Below are 18,932 nucleotides of genomic sequence, written 5' to 3'. Positions count from 1 at the left end.
TGCTGGCAGTGGGGGAGGCATTTCAGGAAGTGTTTAATCTAAATACTCTTGAGTTAATTCTTACTTATTTTCCACATTAAAAATGATGCAAAAAAAACAAACAAACGAAAGAACACCCACTCTACTCTTGGTGCCTCTGACCCACCATCTGCGTCAGACTGAAACTGGAGGGACTGGGCTGCCAGAGGGAGCGAGGGCCTGGAGGAGATAGGTACTGTGTGAGGGTGGCGGTGCCCATGTTCCTGGCCCTGGGTTGGTGCTGGGAGAGCGGGCAAAGCTGCTGCTGTGCTGGAGACCGTGGGAAAGCAGTTCCTGCCTCGGCTGCCTGGCTCGAGCGAGTCCCCACATGCCTGCTGTGACTGTATGGGTTTGGGAAAACCTCTTGTGGGCCTGCCGGGGCTTGGCTGGGGAGGTGGAGGGCCGGGCCCATGGTGTTCCTCGTCAGCGGGGAGCTGTTTGAGGGGCTGCAGTATCTGAGGGAGCTGTCGCAGAGATGGTGCGAGCCTGCAGCTGACCCAGCTCCATCCTTCAGAAGGAGAGGAGACCCTCAGCCTGTGTTCCCTTCCCTGCCTTCTGATTTAAGTTTGCTCGTGGTTTGACCCCGTTCTCCTGCTGTCCCTGCAGCTCTCTTCCTCCTGCTTCCTCCCTGTGGTGGCTGGGCTATTTCTCCCATGACTCTCTACGTCTAGACCTGGCTGTCCCGTGCCTTTGCCAATCACACCCGAGCTTCCTCCTCTAACAGGTCTGTATGGAAGAAAATGATTTCTCTGTCAAAATGTGTTCATTGTGATGTGCTAATTCACTGTTTTCCTTTGGGAGGGGATGTTGATGGTTCTCAGCCGATGCCCGTCCCATATCAGTGGGCTGAGGACCTCCTAGGATGGCCGCAGGTCTGGGAACCCTGACGAGGACCTGAGGGTGGTGGTGGAGTGGCAGCTCTCAGAGGGGTTTGTGCAGCCCCCTCCTGGGGGTCCTGTCCCACTGTGCTCCTTTTTGTGGATTGGAAGGAGCTGTGAATGTCTTGTTATTGTTTTTCCCCTGTTCTGAAAATCTGTCATAATGAAATCAGTCTCTTCTGACCTTTTTTTTTCTCTCCTCCTTTCCTCCCTCAAATCATGCGCAGTGAAGAGCGGGGCTCCTCCCCTTCTGGGTCACTTTTCCTCCTCTCACCTTGACACCAAGCCAACTCTGCTTGTGCCTCCCTGTGCCCTTCGCCCCTTCCCCGCCCGTCCTGGGTAACCGTCACCCATGGACGACTCGGAAGTGGAGTCAACCGCCAGCATCCTTGCCTCTGTCAAGGAGCAGGAGGCGCAGTTTGAGAAGCTGACACGGGCGCTGGAGGAGGAGCGGCGCCATGTCTCAGCCCAGCTGGAAAGAGTGCGGGTCTCCCCACAGGACGCCGGCCCGGGCTTGGCCAACGGCACACTCTCCCGGCGGCACCAGGTAAAAAAGGCAGAGGTGGGCACGGAGGCTCCCGGAGCCCCTGTCCCTGTCAGCTCCGTCTCAGTGGGGATGGCCCTGGGCCTGGCTCCCTCTGGCCTTCCTTAGAGATGAGGTAGAAGAGGGCTATGCTGGTCTCATAATGCTGGCAGTGTTGTATGTGGCCGGGGCTGATGTTTGCACATCCTCTGCTCACCTATCTGGGTCTTTCTGGACAGAAGGTATTGGCCTGGAAGGTCTTGCTGCCACGTCAGCTCTGGTTTTGTTCTTCCGTGAGCAGTTAAGGTTGGCTGTGTTCAGTACCTGGATATCCCTGCATGTTCCACCTGGCTTGTCAGAATATGGAACGTGAGTTGGTGTATTAGCTGTGAGGGTGTGTCTTTGTCTCCTCTCATGTGGCAATGGGCACGTTGCTGGCATCTTGGTTTATCCCTGGAGTAGCCGAGCCAGGACTGTGAGAGATCTCTACAGGGCTTGAAGTGTGGTTTAAAACGCCCTGGCTCAAGGTCTCTGTCCTGCTCTCGCTTTCCTGGGCTGTTCTGGGGAGGGTGTCCTCAGGGCTGGTGGCACAGTGTCATGTAAAAGGCACCCACCTTTCTGACTGTGTGAAAGTTGGTGCTGCCAAGAGAAATGTGGGATAGGAAAGGGCAACTGGAGGGACAGTGTGAGCAGATAAAGCTGCAACACCCAGCAGTCAGCTCCCTTGCAATCCTTGTTAGCCTCAGGGCTTGTAGCTCCTGCTTCAGGAGATAGGAAAGGTCTCCAGGGCAACTGGGGGGAGTTGGGAGGCTTTTGGCTTCTCCATAAGGGTATTTGAGTGAGATGCAAGTAGTGTGGGGGAGGTAGGCTTAGTGCCATGTCCTGTAACTTCTCTCAGCTCGACTGGGCTGGGTGCTGGCTTTCTGTGTGCTGCACAGAGCTGAGGAGTGATGTATGGCATGTGCTATGGCTGTCGGAGCCAGCTTGGGACCTGGGGCTGGCAGGAAAGTGGGGATAGCTGCAATCCAGGCAGGGACAGGGGAGTGGTTGGGTAACAGGCTTGCAATGGTGATATGCATTTCAGAACGGCCGTTTCTTGGGTGATGCTGACCTGGAAAGACAGAAGTTCCCAGATCTGAAGCTCAACGGACCACAGGTGAGAGGAATGAAGCTGTGGGCAGCCTCCTTGCTGGATGGGGTTGTGGGGAGACCTAGCTGGCTGAGGGGAACTTGTGTTTCTAATGTGACCACCTTGGCTGAGAGGACTCGGGGCATGTTTGGTGAGTACACCCTCTTGTGCAAGGGGATGTTGGGGCTCCTTGGGGTGTAAGATCTCCTCTTCTGGCTCTGTGTCAGTTGTGCTGATGACTTTGTGTTCCTGCTCCTCCCAGGACCACAGCCACCTCTTGTACAGCACAATTCCCAGAATGCAGGACCCGGGCCAAATCGTAGAGGAGACGTACACCATGGAGGAGGACCCAGAAGGGGCCATGTCTGTTGTGTCTGTGGAGACATCAGATGATGGGACAACCCGACGCACAGAGACCACGGTATGTGCCTGGGGAGGGAGGGAGTAGATGGATTGGATGCCAGCTAGGGACTCAGTGGTCGGTGTCACAGCTGTGATCGTTGCCAGCTCATTGTTTATGTGAAACCTGCCTAGAGGGAGGTGCTGGACTGAAAGGGGCCTCAGAGGTCACAGGGCTGTGGGGTGAGACAGTTTCCTGATGAGAATATACCCTATGTCCATCTCTCTAGGTGAAGAAAGTGGTGAAGACTGTGACCACCCGAACGGTGCAGCAGGTCCCCATGGGGCCTGACGGGTTACCCTTGGAAACTTCACCTGTCACAAGCAACTACGTCCAGACGATGGACAGGAACTTCCGCAAGAACGGCAACGGTGGCCCTGGCGGCTACCTGAACCACCCAGGCACGGCCACACTTCCTCGCAACTACCATTACCCCGATGGCTACGGTCGCCCCTATGACGACAGCTACCCGGGCAGCGATCACAGCTATGGCAGCCTGTCCCGTGTCACCCGCATTGATGAGCGCTATCGCCCATCTATGGACGCTTACCGGGCCCCCAGCCGCCAGGACATCTATGGCCCTCAACCTCAAGTACGTGTTGGGGGCAGTAACATGGACCTCAACCACTTCCACCCTGAGCCATATGGCCTGGAAGATGACCAGCGCAGTGTGGGCTTTGATGATGTGGACTACGGGCTTATGTCTGACTATGGCACAGCCAGGAGAGCAGGGACGCCATCTGATGCTCGACGTCGGCTCAGGTATTGGGGTATTGAGTGCGTGGCAGCACGCGCTGGGGGCAGAGGGTTGCATTAGGGTTCCTTCAACTCATTCTTTTCAAAGGAACCATAGAATCACTTATGTTAGAAAAGACCCACGAGATTAAGTCCAGCCTTGCTGTAACAAGATGTAACATAATAGGTAACTGAACATAATTTGAGTTGTACTGCTTTAAAATTCTTCATGTTCTCTGCAGCAGCTTATACCCTCCAGTCCTTCAGGTGTTCACTGCAGTGCGAATAGAAGGAGGGACAGCACCACAAGCTGAGTCAGGCGTGGCTCGTGCGGGAGAAATCTTGTATCTGTTTCAAATTAATTGTGTGCTTAATTGGTGGTTAATACTCAGTGCTAATTGACAGTTGTCCTGCAGCGAGGAGTTCCGTGAGGTGGCTGGACATGGCTCTGGGCTTTTTCCTCTGCACTACCTGTTCTATTAGCATGGTGAGAAAGATCCAGCTGCTCTGTCACTGGCTGAGGTTGGGTGCTGCAGTATTCATCCTATGCCCCAGTCTGGTTTATCTGCTGGGAAATGTGCCTGATGTCTGCTGGAAGCGGCAGCAACCTCACCATTGCATTCTTGCCAAGCTGAGAGTGGCATGCAGCCCTGAAGGAATTGTGCTGAGCCTGGGGCTGAAGCAAACAAGGCTTAGCGCTGCACTGCCCTAGGGAATGCTCTTGCAGGGTGGGACAGGCTGCTCGACCTGTTTGACAGTTGCAGCTTCTCCCCTTCATTCTGCTATGGGTGATCAGCAGCTCTTCCAGCCTGACTCCTGTGCAGCTGCCTTGGACAAGTAGAAGAGGGGTTGGGTGGTCCTAAACTACCTTCCAAGATGCTTGCAGGCATCTTGGAACGTTACCTGCCAACGACAGCTGTTTTGCACAGTTCACTCATACTAGTGAACGTGGCTGCTGGCTGGCTAAACCTCTCAGCTTGCTCTACTTGCTGTTTGTGCTGCCAAGTGGAGATTGAGGAGGTGCTGGAGTGAATTTGAACAGTACTGAGATAGGACTGGAGTGAGAAGCTGAGCCTGAACCCCAGCAATGGGGAGGAGTTGCTGGTGGGCTGGAATGTACATCCATTCCTGCTATGGGGATAGTCAGAGGGCTGACAACAGGCTCCTTAGGTTCCTAGGACAAGTAGCAGAGGCTTGAGAGGAAGAGAAGAGGAGGTATTTGCCAGCCCCTGTCAGAGATCCACCCATTTCTCAGGGTGCATCCTGTAAATCCCCAGTAGCTCTTGGCTGCTGCAGAGACTGAAGGAGGAGCTTTGTCCTTCTGGCTTGTGCCAGCACGAGCGTTTCTGTTGCTGTGTTGAACCAGTTGGGGCAGTTGTTCTCCCAGGTTGATTTCCCCAGCCTTGTTGTGAAGTGTGTGCTGGTTAAAGGAGAGCCGGTGAGGCTGACTTGAGAAGGCTGTGAGAAGCCAGCTTTGGCAGTCCTGAGCCCCCGTCTGGCCTCTCAGCATGCCCCTTGGACAAAAGGGGTGAGGCAGAGTCCAGAAGACAGGGCATGTGTGCAGCCCTTTCCTACGGCCCCATGAGCAGGCTCTCCCTCCCCATGCAGGCCGATAAAGATCACAGCAATCTGTGGAATCCAGGCACTGTTGAGCTTGGCTTGTCCCCTGCCTTCTCAGTTACCATCTTGCTCAGCTGACTGGCTCACCGAGATGGCAACAAGCAAGAGCAGCATCCCACCCCCTGCCTCCAAGATGTTTGTCTTGAGCAGGGGCCTGGTGTTTAATGACTTCTTTCAGAGAGGCAGCTTGCCAGGCACGTGGGGGACAAGGGAGCGTGTTAGGCAGAGAGTGTGGTGTGTGTGCTAGCGGTATGTGGCCTTGTACCCTCTGCGTGACTCTGCTCGGAGCTCCCTGCCTGCAGGAAGGCTCAGCAGCGGCACAGGAGTGCTTTCCTTGCCTTCCCCTGCCTTTGCTACTCCATCCCATACCCCTTCTGGGATGCTAAAGGCATCTTACAGGGGTGAGGCCAGCTGCAGGCTGTGCTGGAAAGAGTTGAGATGTCTCTTGCAGTGTTGGCATTGGGCAGCTGTCTTGCTCCTGTTTTGTTCTGCTGCAAAGGCATTGTTGGTGGCCAAGGTGATGTTCTCAGTTGCCAGACTGAGCAGCATTCTTTGGTTGCCAGCCCTTGTGACTTTGTGCCCCTGGAGCTTCTGGTTTTGGCAAGTTCTATTTAGGGGAGATTGTGTAGGGAGCAGAACTGCTCACCGTCCTTTCTTGCATCTTTATGTACCCACTCAGTCAGTGACGGGGATCCTTCCTACATCAGATTTAGGAGCTTTAGAAGTAGGATCTGAAAGTGGCTGAGCAGATGTGAGCCGGGGGACACAGCCTCATCTTGGACCTGGGTTGTGCAACCACAGTGTGTAACACGATAGTCCCAATGGATGTAGCAGTCAGTAATACAACCCCCTGCTCCTCCTGTCCCTTTCTGCTGGAGACTGCCAAATTCCTTTGCCCAGGTGGAGGGAAGATTCTGTTTGCCACGGAGGCTTAACAGTGACCTAAAAATAGGGTTGGAATCAGGGATTCTGTATGCTTTGGGTGTGTGTGCACTACTGTCAGATAGAGGACTTGCTTGTACCAAGACTGGGCGTGGAGGGCTGGAGAACTTCTGTGTGGTTTGCACTCACCAGCAGTATGTTGTGGGATGAACTTGCCCTCTAGTGGCCGTGGGCCTGAGTAGTTGTTGGTGCTGTTACGTGGGCTGGCTCAGCCTAAGGGCTGGGCCTTGCCACTATAAAAGTTATGCAGAGAGCGACACTCTATGTCTGACCCAGAAGAAATCTGTTGGGTGGGAAGTGGCCCTACTTGCTACTGGGGCTGCCCAGTCCATTTCGGAGATGCCTGGGGCTGGCCTCCAGGCTCCTGCTGGGCCTTGTGTAGCTCTATGGGGAGAAGGAAGATACCACAGTGCTGCTCTGCAGCCTGGTTCCTTCCCTTTGCGGGTATGCTGCAGCAAGTAGTGGTGACTGCGTACTGTACGTGTTTTTCCCCATCCTCTACTGAATTGGACAGGGTGTAGGGCTCACACTGATGCTTGCTGTCTCCTAGGAGTTACGAAGACATGCTGGTGGATGAAGTGGCTCCCGACCGGTACTACTGGGCCCCCCTGGCTCAGCATGAGCGCGGCAGCTTGGCCAGTCTGGACAGCCTGCGGAAAGGAGCACCGGCCCCGGGCAACTGGCGTCAGCCAGAGCTGCCAGAGGTGATAGCGATGCTGAGCTTCCGCTTGGATGCTGTCAAGTCCAATGCAGCTGCTTACCTGCAGCACCTGTGTTACCGTAATGACAAGGTGAAGACAGAGGTGCGCAAGCTGAAAGGCATTCCAGTGCTGGTGGGATTGTTGGACCACCCCAAGAAAGAGGTGCATTATGGTGCCTGCGGGGCTCTCAAGAACATCTCCTTCGGCAAGGACCAAGACAACAAGATTGCCATCAAGAACTGTGACGGGGTGCCTGCTTTGGTGCGCCTGTTACGGAAGACCCATGATATGGACCTTACAGAGGTCATCACAGGTAACGGCTCCGGGGAGGTGAGGAGGTGCTAACCTGTTGGATGAGATGTAGGGTGCAGGCATTTAAAGCCCGCGTGCCCTGACCAAGCGTGTGTGGCTTTGCAGGAACACTGTGGAACCTGTCTTCACATGACTCCATCAAGATGGCCATTGTGGATCATGCACTGCATGCCCTGACTGATGAGGTCATCATCCCCCGCTCAGGCTGGGAGCGAGAACCCAACGAGGACTCAAAACCCCGCCACATTGAGTGGGAATCAGTGCTCACCAACACTGCCGGCTGCCTTAGGTAAGGGAGAAGGGTTACAAACAGCTGGCAGAGAGCTGTAGTGTGCTGGGGCTGCTGTAACACTCCATGCTGGAGTGGGAAGGGACTGCTTTGCTGTTGACCACTATTGACAATGTGGTGATGCTTCTTGGCACTGGAGGAGTTTCTCTGTCAAGAGAAGCCAGAGAGGAGTCTCCCTTTGATTTGAGCTCTTTTGGGTGTGGACTGCTCCTTGCTTGCCCTCAGCTGTCTCCCCCATGCTGTATTTCTCTTGATTGACAGGAATGTGAGCTCAGAGCGGAGTGAAGCCCGTCGGAAGCTGCGAGAATGTGATGGGTTGGTGGATGCCCTGATATACATCATCCAGTCTGAGATTGGCCAAAAGGACTCAGATAGCAAGGTACTACAGAGGGGATGCTACCTGGGCCAGCAGAGCTGGGAAGGATACACAGTGCTCTGCTATTTATGGATTGTTCCTGGGTTCATTCTGATAAGGGCAAAAGATGGAGGGGAATCAAGGAATTTGAGCTGACAGGGCTATTTGAGGAACACCTAAACCAGGCACCTGCCTTTCCATACTTGGGAGGAGAGCCTCCGTGGGGTATGATTCATGTACTGTGTGACCAGATGTTGGGCTCTCAGCCAGCAGTTGGCAGTAGGAGTACTTGACCCTACAGTTGGGCTGTGACTAAGTTAGTGACTGCAGCTTTTGCCCAGAGATGTGGACTGGGCACGTGCTGCTCTGAGTAGAACTGTCTGGCTTTCTGTAGCTGGTGGAGAATTGCGTGTGCCTGCTGAGAAACTTGTCTTACCAAGTCCATCGTGAGATCCCCCATGCTGAGCGCTACCAGGAGACTCCTCTGGTCACCACCAACAATGCTGGGCCCCATGCTGCAAGCTGCTTCGGTGCCAAGAAGGGCAAAGGTTCGTTGGCTTGTGACATAAAGACATACTTGCTTCAGTGGGGCTTGAGGGTGGTCTGGGATCTTTGTGATTCATTCTCTCATCTCTCGTGTGAAGGCTAAATTGTGGCTTTCTCTGGAAACACGGTGGCTTGTGCCTTCCCTTGCTTTGGGAAGTTACTGCTTGACTCATTCAAAGCGTTTGACACGAGCTAACGGTGCCCTGGTGGGTTTCTGTGGTGATGGGATGGTGGTGGATGGACAACCACTAACTTCACATCTTCCCTTTTCTTATGTGTTGTCCTTTCCCCCTCCCTTTGCTTTCTTGCCAAACGATCTGCCCCATGATGCTGTCGGCACTTCTCTCCTCCTGCCTCCCCTCTCTCCTGTCCTCCTCTCCGCTTCGCCAATAGACGAATGGTTCTCCAGAGGTGAGTGTGCTCTTGATTTTAATTTTTCCCTGGTGAAAATGATTGGGTGCCTTCCTGAGCTCTTTGTTCCCCTGCAGCTGGCCTTGTGCTGCCTGCGATGTGACTAATGTCCTTGGTGGCATGTAGCTTCTGCTCACCTCTCGGCTTGTTCTTGTAGCAAGTGGCAAAAAGCTGCTGGGCTGATGTGGAAAATGAGGCGTCTTATGCCTCTGTGCTTGCTTTTTAAAGGTAAAAAGCTTCCTGAAGACCCTGGTGCAGATACAGTGGATTTTCCCAAAAGAACAACTCCAGCCAAAGGTATGTTATCTAGTGTATTCAGGACTCGAATGCATGGGGCTGCCTTCCCACGAGCAGTTTGGGAAGGGGTGGCATTGATGGATTTTCTTTCTCCCCACTGAAAAGAGCCTCCTAAATGGGCAGAGGTTTGTCTTGAAAGTAGTTTGTGGTTGCGCAGGCTCACAAGCTGTGCTGCAGGCAGCCCTGTGGAGGCCTGCTGGTCTGGTGGTACTCACAGAAATTATGAGTAAGTTCTTCCTCTCTGTGCCTCTCTGGCAGGCTATGAGCTCCTCTTCCAGCCAGAAGTGGTCCGGATATACATCTCCCTGTTAAAGGAAAGCAAGACTCCACCCATCCTAGAGGCTTCAGCAGGAGCAATTCAGAATCTGTGTGCTGGCAGTTGGACGGTGAGTGCCTTGTAGAGCTGGACCTGTTGGTGCTCATCAGTGTTTAAGGGAAGGGGGATTTGGGGCACGTCACTTTTTGGTGTCAACAGAGCTGCGAAGTGTCAAAGCTCTGGCATTCCAGGCTGTTGCACTTCAAGTGACTTGCTCTGAAGAAGGCATAATTCAGCAGCACAGCTCAAATGTGGACCAAATCTCTCCTGTGCTGTTAAGGGTTCTCTGCTCTTTGCCATCTGTTTCTTTCCAAGGGCTACCTGTTGTCTCTTCCTGCAGCCTGTTCCCTGCCACTTCTTCCCTTCTGCACTCTGGAAGAAAGGAGTGTAGATTTGGGCCCACTCTGTGGTCCTACCGTGCCTTTGCTCTGTGTTCTTTGTGTATATAGAAAGATCAAACAAAAGCATGCTTAACTGGCAGGGAGGGCTTTGACACCTGTAAATCAGCCCTCTCCCATTCACAGGCGTTGCCTGGGGTTACTTGGAGATGGGTCTGGGACCTTCACAGCACCTCTCCCTACGGGTGAACCCGGGGCCCTTGGTTTCTGAGGTGGGTGGGTGTTAAAGCTCCCAGTAGTGCCCCCGTGCTCAGGAGCAGTGCGAAGCTTTGCCTCCCTGGGTTCCACCGTGGCGTTCTGCTCTCCCTGCAGTACGGCCGCTACATCCGCTCAGCACTCCGCCAAGAGAAGGGACTCTCAGCCATTGCTGACCTCCTGACCCATGACAGTGAGCGTGTGGTGAAAGCAGCATCTGGAGCCCTCCGCAACCTGGCTGTTGACTTACGTAACAAAGAGCTGATAGGTGAGAGCTGTGGGCATGCTTCACGTCCGTTTGCCTTAAAACTTCCTCTAGACTAGGTGGCTGAGGACATGCGTGGGCACAGTGGCTGCCCAGGGGCTTTCTGCTGTCCATTTCCCAGATAAACATATACTGGGCTCCTTGGGAGATGCATTAGAGTTGGTGACCTATCTCTGATCTTTCAGTAGTGACTTTTTTCTTTTAGTCACTGTCCTCCTTGCTCGCTCACGCCCAACTGTTTGCCCTTATTAGGTAAACACGCCATCCCCAACCTAGTGAAGAACCTGCCTGGAGGCCAGCAGACTCCAGCCAAAAACCTCTCTGAGGATACAGTGGTGTCCATCCTCAATACCATCAACGAAGTCATTGTAGACAACCTGGAGGCTGCCAAGAAGTTGCGGGAAACGCAGGGGATTGAGAAGTTGGTGCTCATCAACAAAACTGGGTAGGCTCTGCTTGAAGGGCAGTGCAGGGGTGGAGAGCAGCTTTTTCCCAAGGGGGCTTTGAGGCTGTGGATATTGCCAAACATCTTTTCCTTCACTGCTTTCTAGGAACCGCTCAGAGAGAGAAGTGCGAGCAGCTGCCCTCGTCTTGCAGACAATCTGGGGATATAAAGAGCTGCGGAAGCCCCTGGAGAAGGAAGGCTGGAAGAAGTCAGATTTCCAGGTACGGGGAGTGGTGGAACAGTACCCTGTTCTAGCTTGGGTCCTGCTGCAGGGAAGAAGTGCTCCAGGAACTCAGCAGTGTTTGATTTCAGCTCTTCTCTTGCTCCTGTCACTAGAGACCCTTGAAGGTGTCCCCTCTTCCACTTCTTAGTGGGTAGATGGCAGTGGAGCAGAAACACTCTGCAAAGTATTAAGCCTTGAACATCAAATCTACCAGCAGGGAGAGTCTGCAGCACTAAAGCCATTGTGTGTGTGTGTGGGGGGGGGGGGGGGGGGGGGGAGGGGAAATGGAAATGGTCTTCTGGTATTTGCTTTCCCTCCTAAAAGCTGCAGCTGCCTCTTCAAGACTGGGTGCTGCCCTGACCCAGCCTAGGTAGACTGCCTCCATCCTTGTTTGTGGGTACACCACCAGGGGCTTTGGAGCACCTTCAGGTCCTTTGCTCAAGGACTGTGGGAGAGAAGCGCTGCTGGGGCTGCCAGGGCCGGAGGGTTGCTATGTGCTTGGTGTATGGAGTATGAGTGGTTGTTTTCTGGTGCTCCAGGTGAACCTTAGCAATGCCTCTCGGACACAAGGAGGAAACTCATTTGATGACAGCACCTTGCCTCTCATTGACAGGAACCAAAAAACAGGTATGTGCCCTCCCTCCTGCTGGCACTTGTCTCCATGTTGACTGCCTTGTGGGTACCCGTGCTCCCTCTGTACTTTTCACCCCCAGCTTCCTTGGGTTCTCCAGGGGTTCCTGCAAAACCATGAGCTGGGGGGGTTATTTTTCTTTTTCTCAGAGCTTACGTAGAGTTTACAGTACTATAGTATCCTTGGGCCAACAGTGCTGAGGCTGGAGCTCCATCTGGCCTTATCCAGCAGTGATTACATTGCTGCTTGTGGCTGCAGAGGCTATGCCTGATCTGTTTTCTCATCCTTCTAGACAAGAAATCCTCCCGGGAGGAGATCCAGATGAGCAACATGGGACCAGGTAGGAAAGGGACTGGAGGAAGGGCGTCTTCTCTGATGTGCTGGGAATGCCTTGCCTCCTATGGAGAGGATGCTGCCTCACAAAAAGGTGGTGCAACTGATGGTCTCCTGTCTTCCTCCAGACAACTATTCCACACTTAACGAGATGGACCACAGCAGGACACTGGACCGATCTGGTGATCTTGGAGACACGGAGCCAGTGAAGGCAGCACCGTTGATGGTGAGCAGCCTTTCTCAATGAAGCTGGAGTGGGCAGAGGTGCAGGGAATGGCACTGGGAGAACTGGGCTCCTGTGACTAACCCCCGCCTGCTCCTTCGCCCCTACTAACCCCGTGTGTCTGCAGCAGGAGGAGGGGCAGGAATCCCAGCCTGAGGCAGAGGAAGATCCTGCTGAGTTTTCCTCTGTGTCGGTATGTCCTGCAGCGCCCTGTCCAATCTGAGTAACGGTGGCAAATCCTGCTGTGCTGTTAGGGGTGCTTTGGGCAGCCAAATCGCGCTCTGATCGCTGCAGTCTACAATCACTGTCTGATCCTGATCCACAGGGGCTGTAAACACACCTTCACTGATTGTTCCTGCTCCGGATGTGCTAACGTTTCTCCCCTCTCTCTCCACAGCAGAAGATCTAGCTGCTACCCCTGCCTCCGCTCAGTTTGGTTGATAATATATTTTATATATATAAATATATATAACTCTTCGTGGTGGAATGGACCGAATTTTTTTCAACTTTTTTTTTTTTTTTTTTTTTTGCTGGACTGTTTGTGCCAACTAGCCAGCCAAATGACTGGGCCTGGTCCCACAGGAGGCAGCCCAGGCTGCTCTGCCTCCTCTCGGTGGCTGCATCTCCCTGTTCTGGGACAACTATCAATAACTCTTCCTCCCTGTCCTCCACCACTTCCCTTCCTTCAGAGAGGAGGCCCTTCTGCCTGACTGCCTGCGCCAACCGGCAAGGATGCTGCAAAACAATTCCAGACCTCTGCCTTGACCAGGAACTGCCTTCTCTGCCTCACCTTCCTTCTGCTTGGAGTCTACTGTGGGGACAGCAACCAAGACCTTACTTGCCACCTTCCTTTGTTGCCTATAGGATATTTTTCTGTGTGTGGGATCACTCTTGTGCTGAGGCTGCAGGGATAAGAGCATCCCTCCCTGGCAGCAGCAGGACTGGGATGCGAAGGAGGCTAGAATCACGGGGGTGTTGGTGGAAAGGAGAAGCAGCAATAACTCTTCTTGCTTTGCTCTAGATGAGGCTTTGGGGGTGTGGGAAGAGGGATCTATCCTAGCTTTGACTGTTTGGCCTGGCTCTGGATCCTGCTGCGGGGAACAGGGGTCTGGATGGGGCAATTGAAAAGAGGAGGGATCCTTATGTAGGGGAAGGGTCTGTGTGGTGCATGTGGGGCAGGCCTCTGTCCTGGGGGTGATCTTTCCCTGGGGAAGGAGTAGGGTAGGAGGAGTAGCAGCAGGGCTTTCGGGGCCGGATTTCTTTGGGAACTGGCTGAAGTAGCGGTGGGTCTGCGAGGGCATGCACAGCAGGTAGGGCCTGGATCCCAGCCACCCCCATACATCAGCTGCCTGTGGCAGTGCTCCCTCAGACTTCTCTTGACATGTGCCTTTCTTTTGCCACTGTGAAATAGCTCTTTGAATTGTACTGTTTGGCTTCGCTAGGGGAAGCGGTGTTCCAGGCTGCTGGTGGGGCTGAGCTGGAAGCCCAGCAGGGAGGATCGCAGCCCTGCTGCCTTTGGCTGCCACTGCTGAATAGGGAGCAGGGCTCTCCCCTCTCTCCTGTCCTGGGGAGCCCAGGCTGTCCTGGGAGCATCTCTGTGGTGGTGGGGGTGTGTTTGGTGCTGTGATATTCTGGGTGAATAGGGGGAGGCTTAGGCTCACTGTGCAACTGGAAGCCTCTTTGCAAGGCTGCAAACTGGAGATGGAGCCCTCCCCAGTACGCACACTTGTGCCTCGCTCTTCCAGCTCCAGCCACACCTCAGCTCCGTTTGGTTTTGTTCTGGGGGTCTAACTTCTCTTTTTCCTTTAAATATGTAAAACACTAATTCCTTTTAATTTTTTAATTCCAGATGAACCAAAAAAAAAAAAGAAACAAAAAAAAAACCCACAAAACCAAGCTTCCCCCTTCCCTCCTCTCCTGTGCAGGGCAGGGGAGCTGGCTGCAGGGTGAGGGTGGAGGGGGCAGGAGCACCCCACTGTTCCTTGTCTGATTCCTGTGCACACTCTTGTAACGCTTTTCAAACAAAATGATTTTTTTATATAAATAAAGTTTTTAAAGTGTGTCCTTCTGTTGGTATGTGTTGGATGTGAGGCTGCCACCTTTCTTTACAGCCTTTCTTTACAGCTCGGGCTGTCCTACTCAGCTGGACATCAGCCACTGCGGTTGGTGTCTGCTGAAAGACAGTAATGGGAGGAGCTGAAGCACTGCGTAGCCCCAGAGTACAGCTTTCTCCTGCTGTGCCTCTTCCTGGATTTCAGCTCTACACAGTCTAGCACGTAGTTGGCTTATATTTATTTGCACAACTTGAGAAATAGAAATTTCTTCTTAAACAATTTTTTTTAAACTGGCACCAACACGGTAAGAGAAGTGGCTGAGGGAAGCCTGCTCAAGTGAAAGCTGGGGTTTTGTGGGTGTAAGGCCAGGACTGTCGCGTACGAAAGGAACAATGCTGTGGTTGTGGAGGGGTGGGACAAGAGGCAGTGCTTGCTTCAGCTGGGGCAGCGCTGGGGATGCTGAGAGGGGTACAATCCTAGGGATCTTTGGCTCCCCAGGGGCAATGCTCTTGGTGCTGATGACAGGGAAGCCAAGCAAAGCAGCAGCTCCTAGAAGCACAGAACTCGGAGCTCAAAGGAAGAGCTTGTCGTGGCAGGCCTGGCAGTACATCTTGTCCCCGTGCTCACGGAAGGTGCCTTTGTGCAGCTGGCTCAGGCAGTAGGCGCAGATGAAGTGCTCGGGGTGGTACTTGCGCCCGGCGGCTGTGATGCAGCGGCCGGTGATGGGGTGCCCGCAGCCATGGCACACGCTGCCCTGCCGCTGGTGGAAGTGCAGCTCGCAGTAGGGCCGGCCCTCCAGTTCGAAGAAGGAGCCGTTGGTGAAGCTGCTCAAGCAGTCCTGTGGGGGAGAGAGCCTTTAAGGTTGGTAAAGACCTCTAAAATCGCCTAGTCCTACTGCCGCCTCATTGCCACTATGCATACTCAGGCATGTCCCTCAGTGCCATATCTACATGCTTCCTGAACATTTCTAGCGATGGCGACTCCATCACCTCTCTGGGCTGCCTGTGCCACTGCATCACCACTTTCTGAGAATAAATTTTTCCTAATAGCCAGCTTGAGCCTTCCCTGGTGCAACTTCAGGCTATTCCCCCTCATCCTTTCAATGTTACCTGAGAAAAGAGGCCAACCCCTCTCTCCTCACTACCTCTCTTCAGGTCGATGTAGAGAGCAATAAAGTCTCCCCTGAGCCTCTTCCAGACTGAACCACCACAGCTCCCTCAGCCATGCCCCATCAGAGCTGTGCTCCAGACCCCTCACAGCTTCACTGTCCTTCTCTGAACATGCTCTGTGTCCTCAATGTCCTTCTGGTAAGGGGCCCCAAACTGACCATAGCACTGGAGGTGCAGCCCCACCAGAGCCGAGTAAACAGGGTGAGGATCAGCTCCCTGCTCCTGCTGGCTGCGCTGTCGCTGATACAAGCCAGAATCCTGACGGCCACCTGGGCACGCTGCTGACTTGCGTTCAGCCATCTCTCAGCCAAGTAGTTAAAGGGAGAAGGCTGGCATGGCTTTGAGGATGTGCCTGCCCTGCATCCCTCTGTCCTGCTGCCCACTCACCGCACATACGAAGCACTCAGGATGCCAGACGCCCTGCAGGGCCGACAGGTAGTTGTCCGTCAGCGGCCGCTCACAGCCCTGGCACTTGGGGGCAAAGAGGACCACAAAGTCCTGGAAGCAGTAGGGTTTCCCACCACGCTCATGGAACCCTGCGAAGAAGGCAGTGGGATGGACTAAAGAAGGACTGAGATGGAGAGATGCAGGTGCCAGGCGGGGTGATGGGGTGGGGAGCAGGGGGATGTCCCCTGGATACAAACCGTCATCTCCAAACACCTTCCCGCAGTGGGCACAGAAGAAGTGCTCAGGGTGCCAGGTCTGGTCCATGGCGGTGAGGACTTTCTGTGGGCACAGGAGAGGTGAGGCGCTGGGTACCGGGGCGCAGAGGTGGGCAGGGTGGTGCTTACCTCGCGGATGGGTCCAGCGCAGTAGGCGCAGCGTGGGGAGAAGGCCTGGTGGTAGTCCTCCTCGCAGTACGCCTGCCCCCCACGCTCAAAGAAGGGCCGCCCGCCCAGCTCCTGCCCACAACAGGCACAGGTGAAGTGCTCGGGGTGCCAGGTTTCACCTAGGGCCGTGAACATCTGCACGATAGAGATGAGTGAGGGACCTGGGGCTGCTGTGAGCCCCACGCTCCACCCCATGGCTCACCTTGCCGGCGATGGGCTTGTGGCAGGCGGCACAGGCAGCGGCAGGAGCAGCGGTGATGCCCAGCTCCTGCAGGTCCCGCGTCAGGCCACCCAGCATGTGGTCCAGCGAGTGTTCAGGGGCTGCCGGCGCTCCGGCTCCTTGCCCCACCGCTGCCAGCTGCTGAGATGGGGTAGGTGAGGGATGGGCTTCAGTCTACCCCGTGCTGCCTGCCCCAGGATGCCGCTCACCTTGCTTTGCATCTGGCCCAGGTCAGCCAGGAGCTCATCCAGCTGCCGGGCGGCCGCTGTGGGTTCTGGCGAAGCAGGCAGTGCTTGTGGGGTCGGCATGGGGCTGCTGGGCACAGCAGAGAACAATAGGTACTGCAGTTTCACCCCTAAGACTGAGGAGCATGTGGGACAGAGCATCTTCCCTTCACCCCAAAAAAGGTGCTCTGTCCCCATGAGCCATGGTAGGGGACATACTGGAAGCCCACCCCTTACCCTGGCAGCAGGCACAGCAGGATGTGACCCCCTCACCCCGGCTCACAGAAGGACTTGGTTTTTGTGGAGACATTGAGGAAGCCAGGTGAGTGTGTCTGAACTAAGGAAGGGGTAACCCCAATGGCTCTGCCATCTCATGGCTGTATTTTACCTGTACACAGATTCCAAACTTTTGCCTGAAGGCTGAGACCGAGGTGGCAGTGGCACCTGAAAGGACAAATCCCTGTGGCTGAGCCTCCAGCACCTTTCAGCACTCACCCAGCACTCCCACCCTTTTCGTGGGCTGAGCAGGGCCTTCCCAGGCTCCAGGCATTACCTTTGGGACTGCTGATGTAAGTGGCTTCTGGTTGCTAGGAGCTGGGGGCTTGCCTGGAGGTGCGTCCTGCTGCCTGCTGCTGGGGGTCAGCAACATGTAGCTCGTTGCGGCCGGCTTGGAGCTCTGCTCCAGCTCTGCGAGCAACGCATCTGCATGGAGAGATGCAAATAGGAATCCGTTGCCCCTCTCTGTGCCCCAGGCGTAAGCTGCTTCTAGCTTACAAAGGGACATCTATCACCCTGTAGTTTTTTCAAGCACAACCCTGGCACAGGAAAGTTCACCCTTGGTGCTTCCTGTGCCCCAGAGTGGTGGGATATCCATATGGATAAAGCCCTTTCTCTTTCTACTTTCAGCTTGCCACTGTCACGACAGGACATGGTGACAGGCACCCTTGGCAGCTGCACCCTGGGCCCCGTCTCCCTGCCTGGGGCCAGGGCACCCCTGTTCATGGTGCTGCCTTTCTCAGCAGGCTGTTGGGCCCCACTGTGCACAGACAGGATTGCACCGTCACTGAAGCCTGCTTCCTGCCTTTGAGCAGTCTCCATTTTTGGCAAAGTTCAACCGCCCATCTGTCCCCCGAGATGGAGGAGCAGCCCTGCTGCCGTCCCCTTTGTGCCATCCCCACCTGCCCCAGCAATGCAAGAAAGATGAAGCTCTCCAGCCCACCAGGACAGGACCCAGCAGCGAGCTTGGCCACGGGGCCAGCTCAGCCTTCCCCAGCACCAGAGCGACCCAACTTACCCAAATCTTCCATCCTGCCTCTGCAGGGCAGTGCGAGCAGCAGGCTGGGCTGCACCAGTGCTCAGTTCCGCTCCCAGCCTTGCCTCCACCCCTGACGCTAGGGTTCATCGCTGGGCTTCTTCCTTTGTGGGTTGCGCATCACATGCAACAAGTAACAAGTGATGAAGGCTGGGGCCAGAAAGGAAACAAAGTGAGCAGTGGCTGACAAAGGGGCTCCTGACTTGACAAGGAACCTGGCTTCCTTTTGGTCGTCTGCTGGGATCCACCAGCACTACACGGCAGAGATGGCATCCGCATGTGCAGCAGGCACCCCTGCATCCCCCCAGCACATCTGTGCCTTCATGGAGAGGGCACCCACACTGCATCCTTGCTAGCCCCCTTTGGATGGTTCCAAGGCTGCTGCAAAGCTATGGGAGCAAATGATACTCGCCATTCTGGCAGAGCCCATGGCTCCCTGCTACTTCTCCTGCAGTAACACATCTCGTCCTGCTACAGCCTCATTCTGCCATCCCTCCCATGCCATGGGGATCTCTTTGATCTCCCTCCCACATTCGCTGGCATCACATCTCTGCTGCCACCTCCTCCATTTCAGCCCCAGCATTTGGAACCAGCAACCATTTGTAACCAGCTCAGCCACCGGTGCTGAATTAAGCCCTTTTGTACCAAGCTAGCACACCAAGGTTCATTTAGTTACTGACATTCTCCACGCTGGTGACAGCTCTTTTGTTACCGTCCCACAGCAAGGACATTCAGCAGGGTGCTGTCTCAGGAAAAGCTGCACGGGAGCCAAACCCCAGGCTCCGCAGCTTGTTTCAGGACAAGCATTACAAGAGCCACCCAAAGGCAAGAGGAGTGTGGGTGGTTACACTCTTACTGTGGTTCAGAAGCAGCGTGGCTGTCAGACACTTCCCTTTTTGAAAGAAAAGAACCTTCCTGTCTGCAGAAGGTCTTGGGTT

The 18,932-nt window shown here is 54.6% G+C and overlaps 2 protein-coding genes across 2 annotated transcripts; one reads left to right on the top strand and one right to left on the bottom strand.

Moving 5' to 3' along the window:
- Window positions 1-1,248: 1,248 nt before the first annotated feature.
- Window positions 1,249-12,408, top strand: CTNND1 (catenin delta 1; the record flags this gene model as incomplete). Its single annotated transcript, XM_079537516.1, has 18 exons — window positions 1,249-1,443; window positions 2,504-2,575; window positions 2,811-2,969; window positions 3,178-3,710; window positions 6,796-7,259; window positions 7,364-7,547; window positions 7,809-7,926; window positions 8,297-8,450; window positions 8,842-8,859; window positions 9,088-9,156; window positions 9,415-9,542; window positions 10,183-10,333; window positions 10,583-10,775; window positions 10,882-10,996; window positions 11,538-11,625; window positions 11,922-11,969; window positions 12,091-12,188; window positions 12,316-12,408. 18 exons carry the CDS (start codon window positions 1,249-1,251, stop codon window positions 12,406-12,408), a joined length of 2,880 nt encoding a protein of 959 aa, XP_079393642.1.
- Window positions 12,409-14,810: 2,402 nt separating this feature from the next.
- LPXN (leupaxin) lies at window positions 14,811-17,612 on the bottom strand (the record flags this gene model as incomplete). Its single annotated transcript, XM_079536961.1, is given in 10 exon segments — window positions 14,811-15,077; window positions 15,796-15,944; window positions 16,053-16,134; window positions 16,200-16,373; window positions 16,441-16,596; window positions 16,668-16,773; window positions 17,071-17,126; window positions 17,236-17,384; window positions 17,517-17,558; window positions 17,561-17,612. Coding segments are annotated over 10 exon segments (1,233 nt in total).
- Window positions 17,613-18,932: the final 1,320 nt, after the last annotated feature.

Source organism: Tetrao urogallus (genome assembly GCF_951394365.1).
Source record: "Tetrao urogallus genome assembly, chromosome: 6".
Lineage (NCBI taxonomy): Eukaryota > Metazoa > Chordata > Aves > Galliformes > Phasianidae > Tetrao > Tetrao urogallus.
Note: the sequence above shows the minus strand (reverse complement) of the source record. Positions and strands in the feature narration are given on the sequence as shown.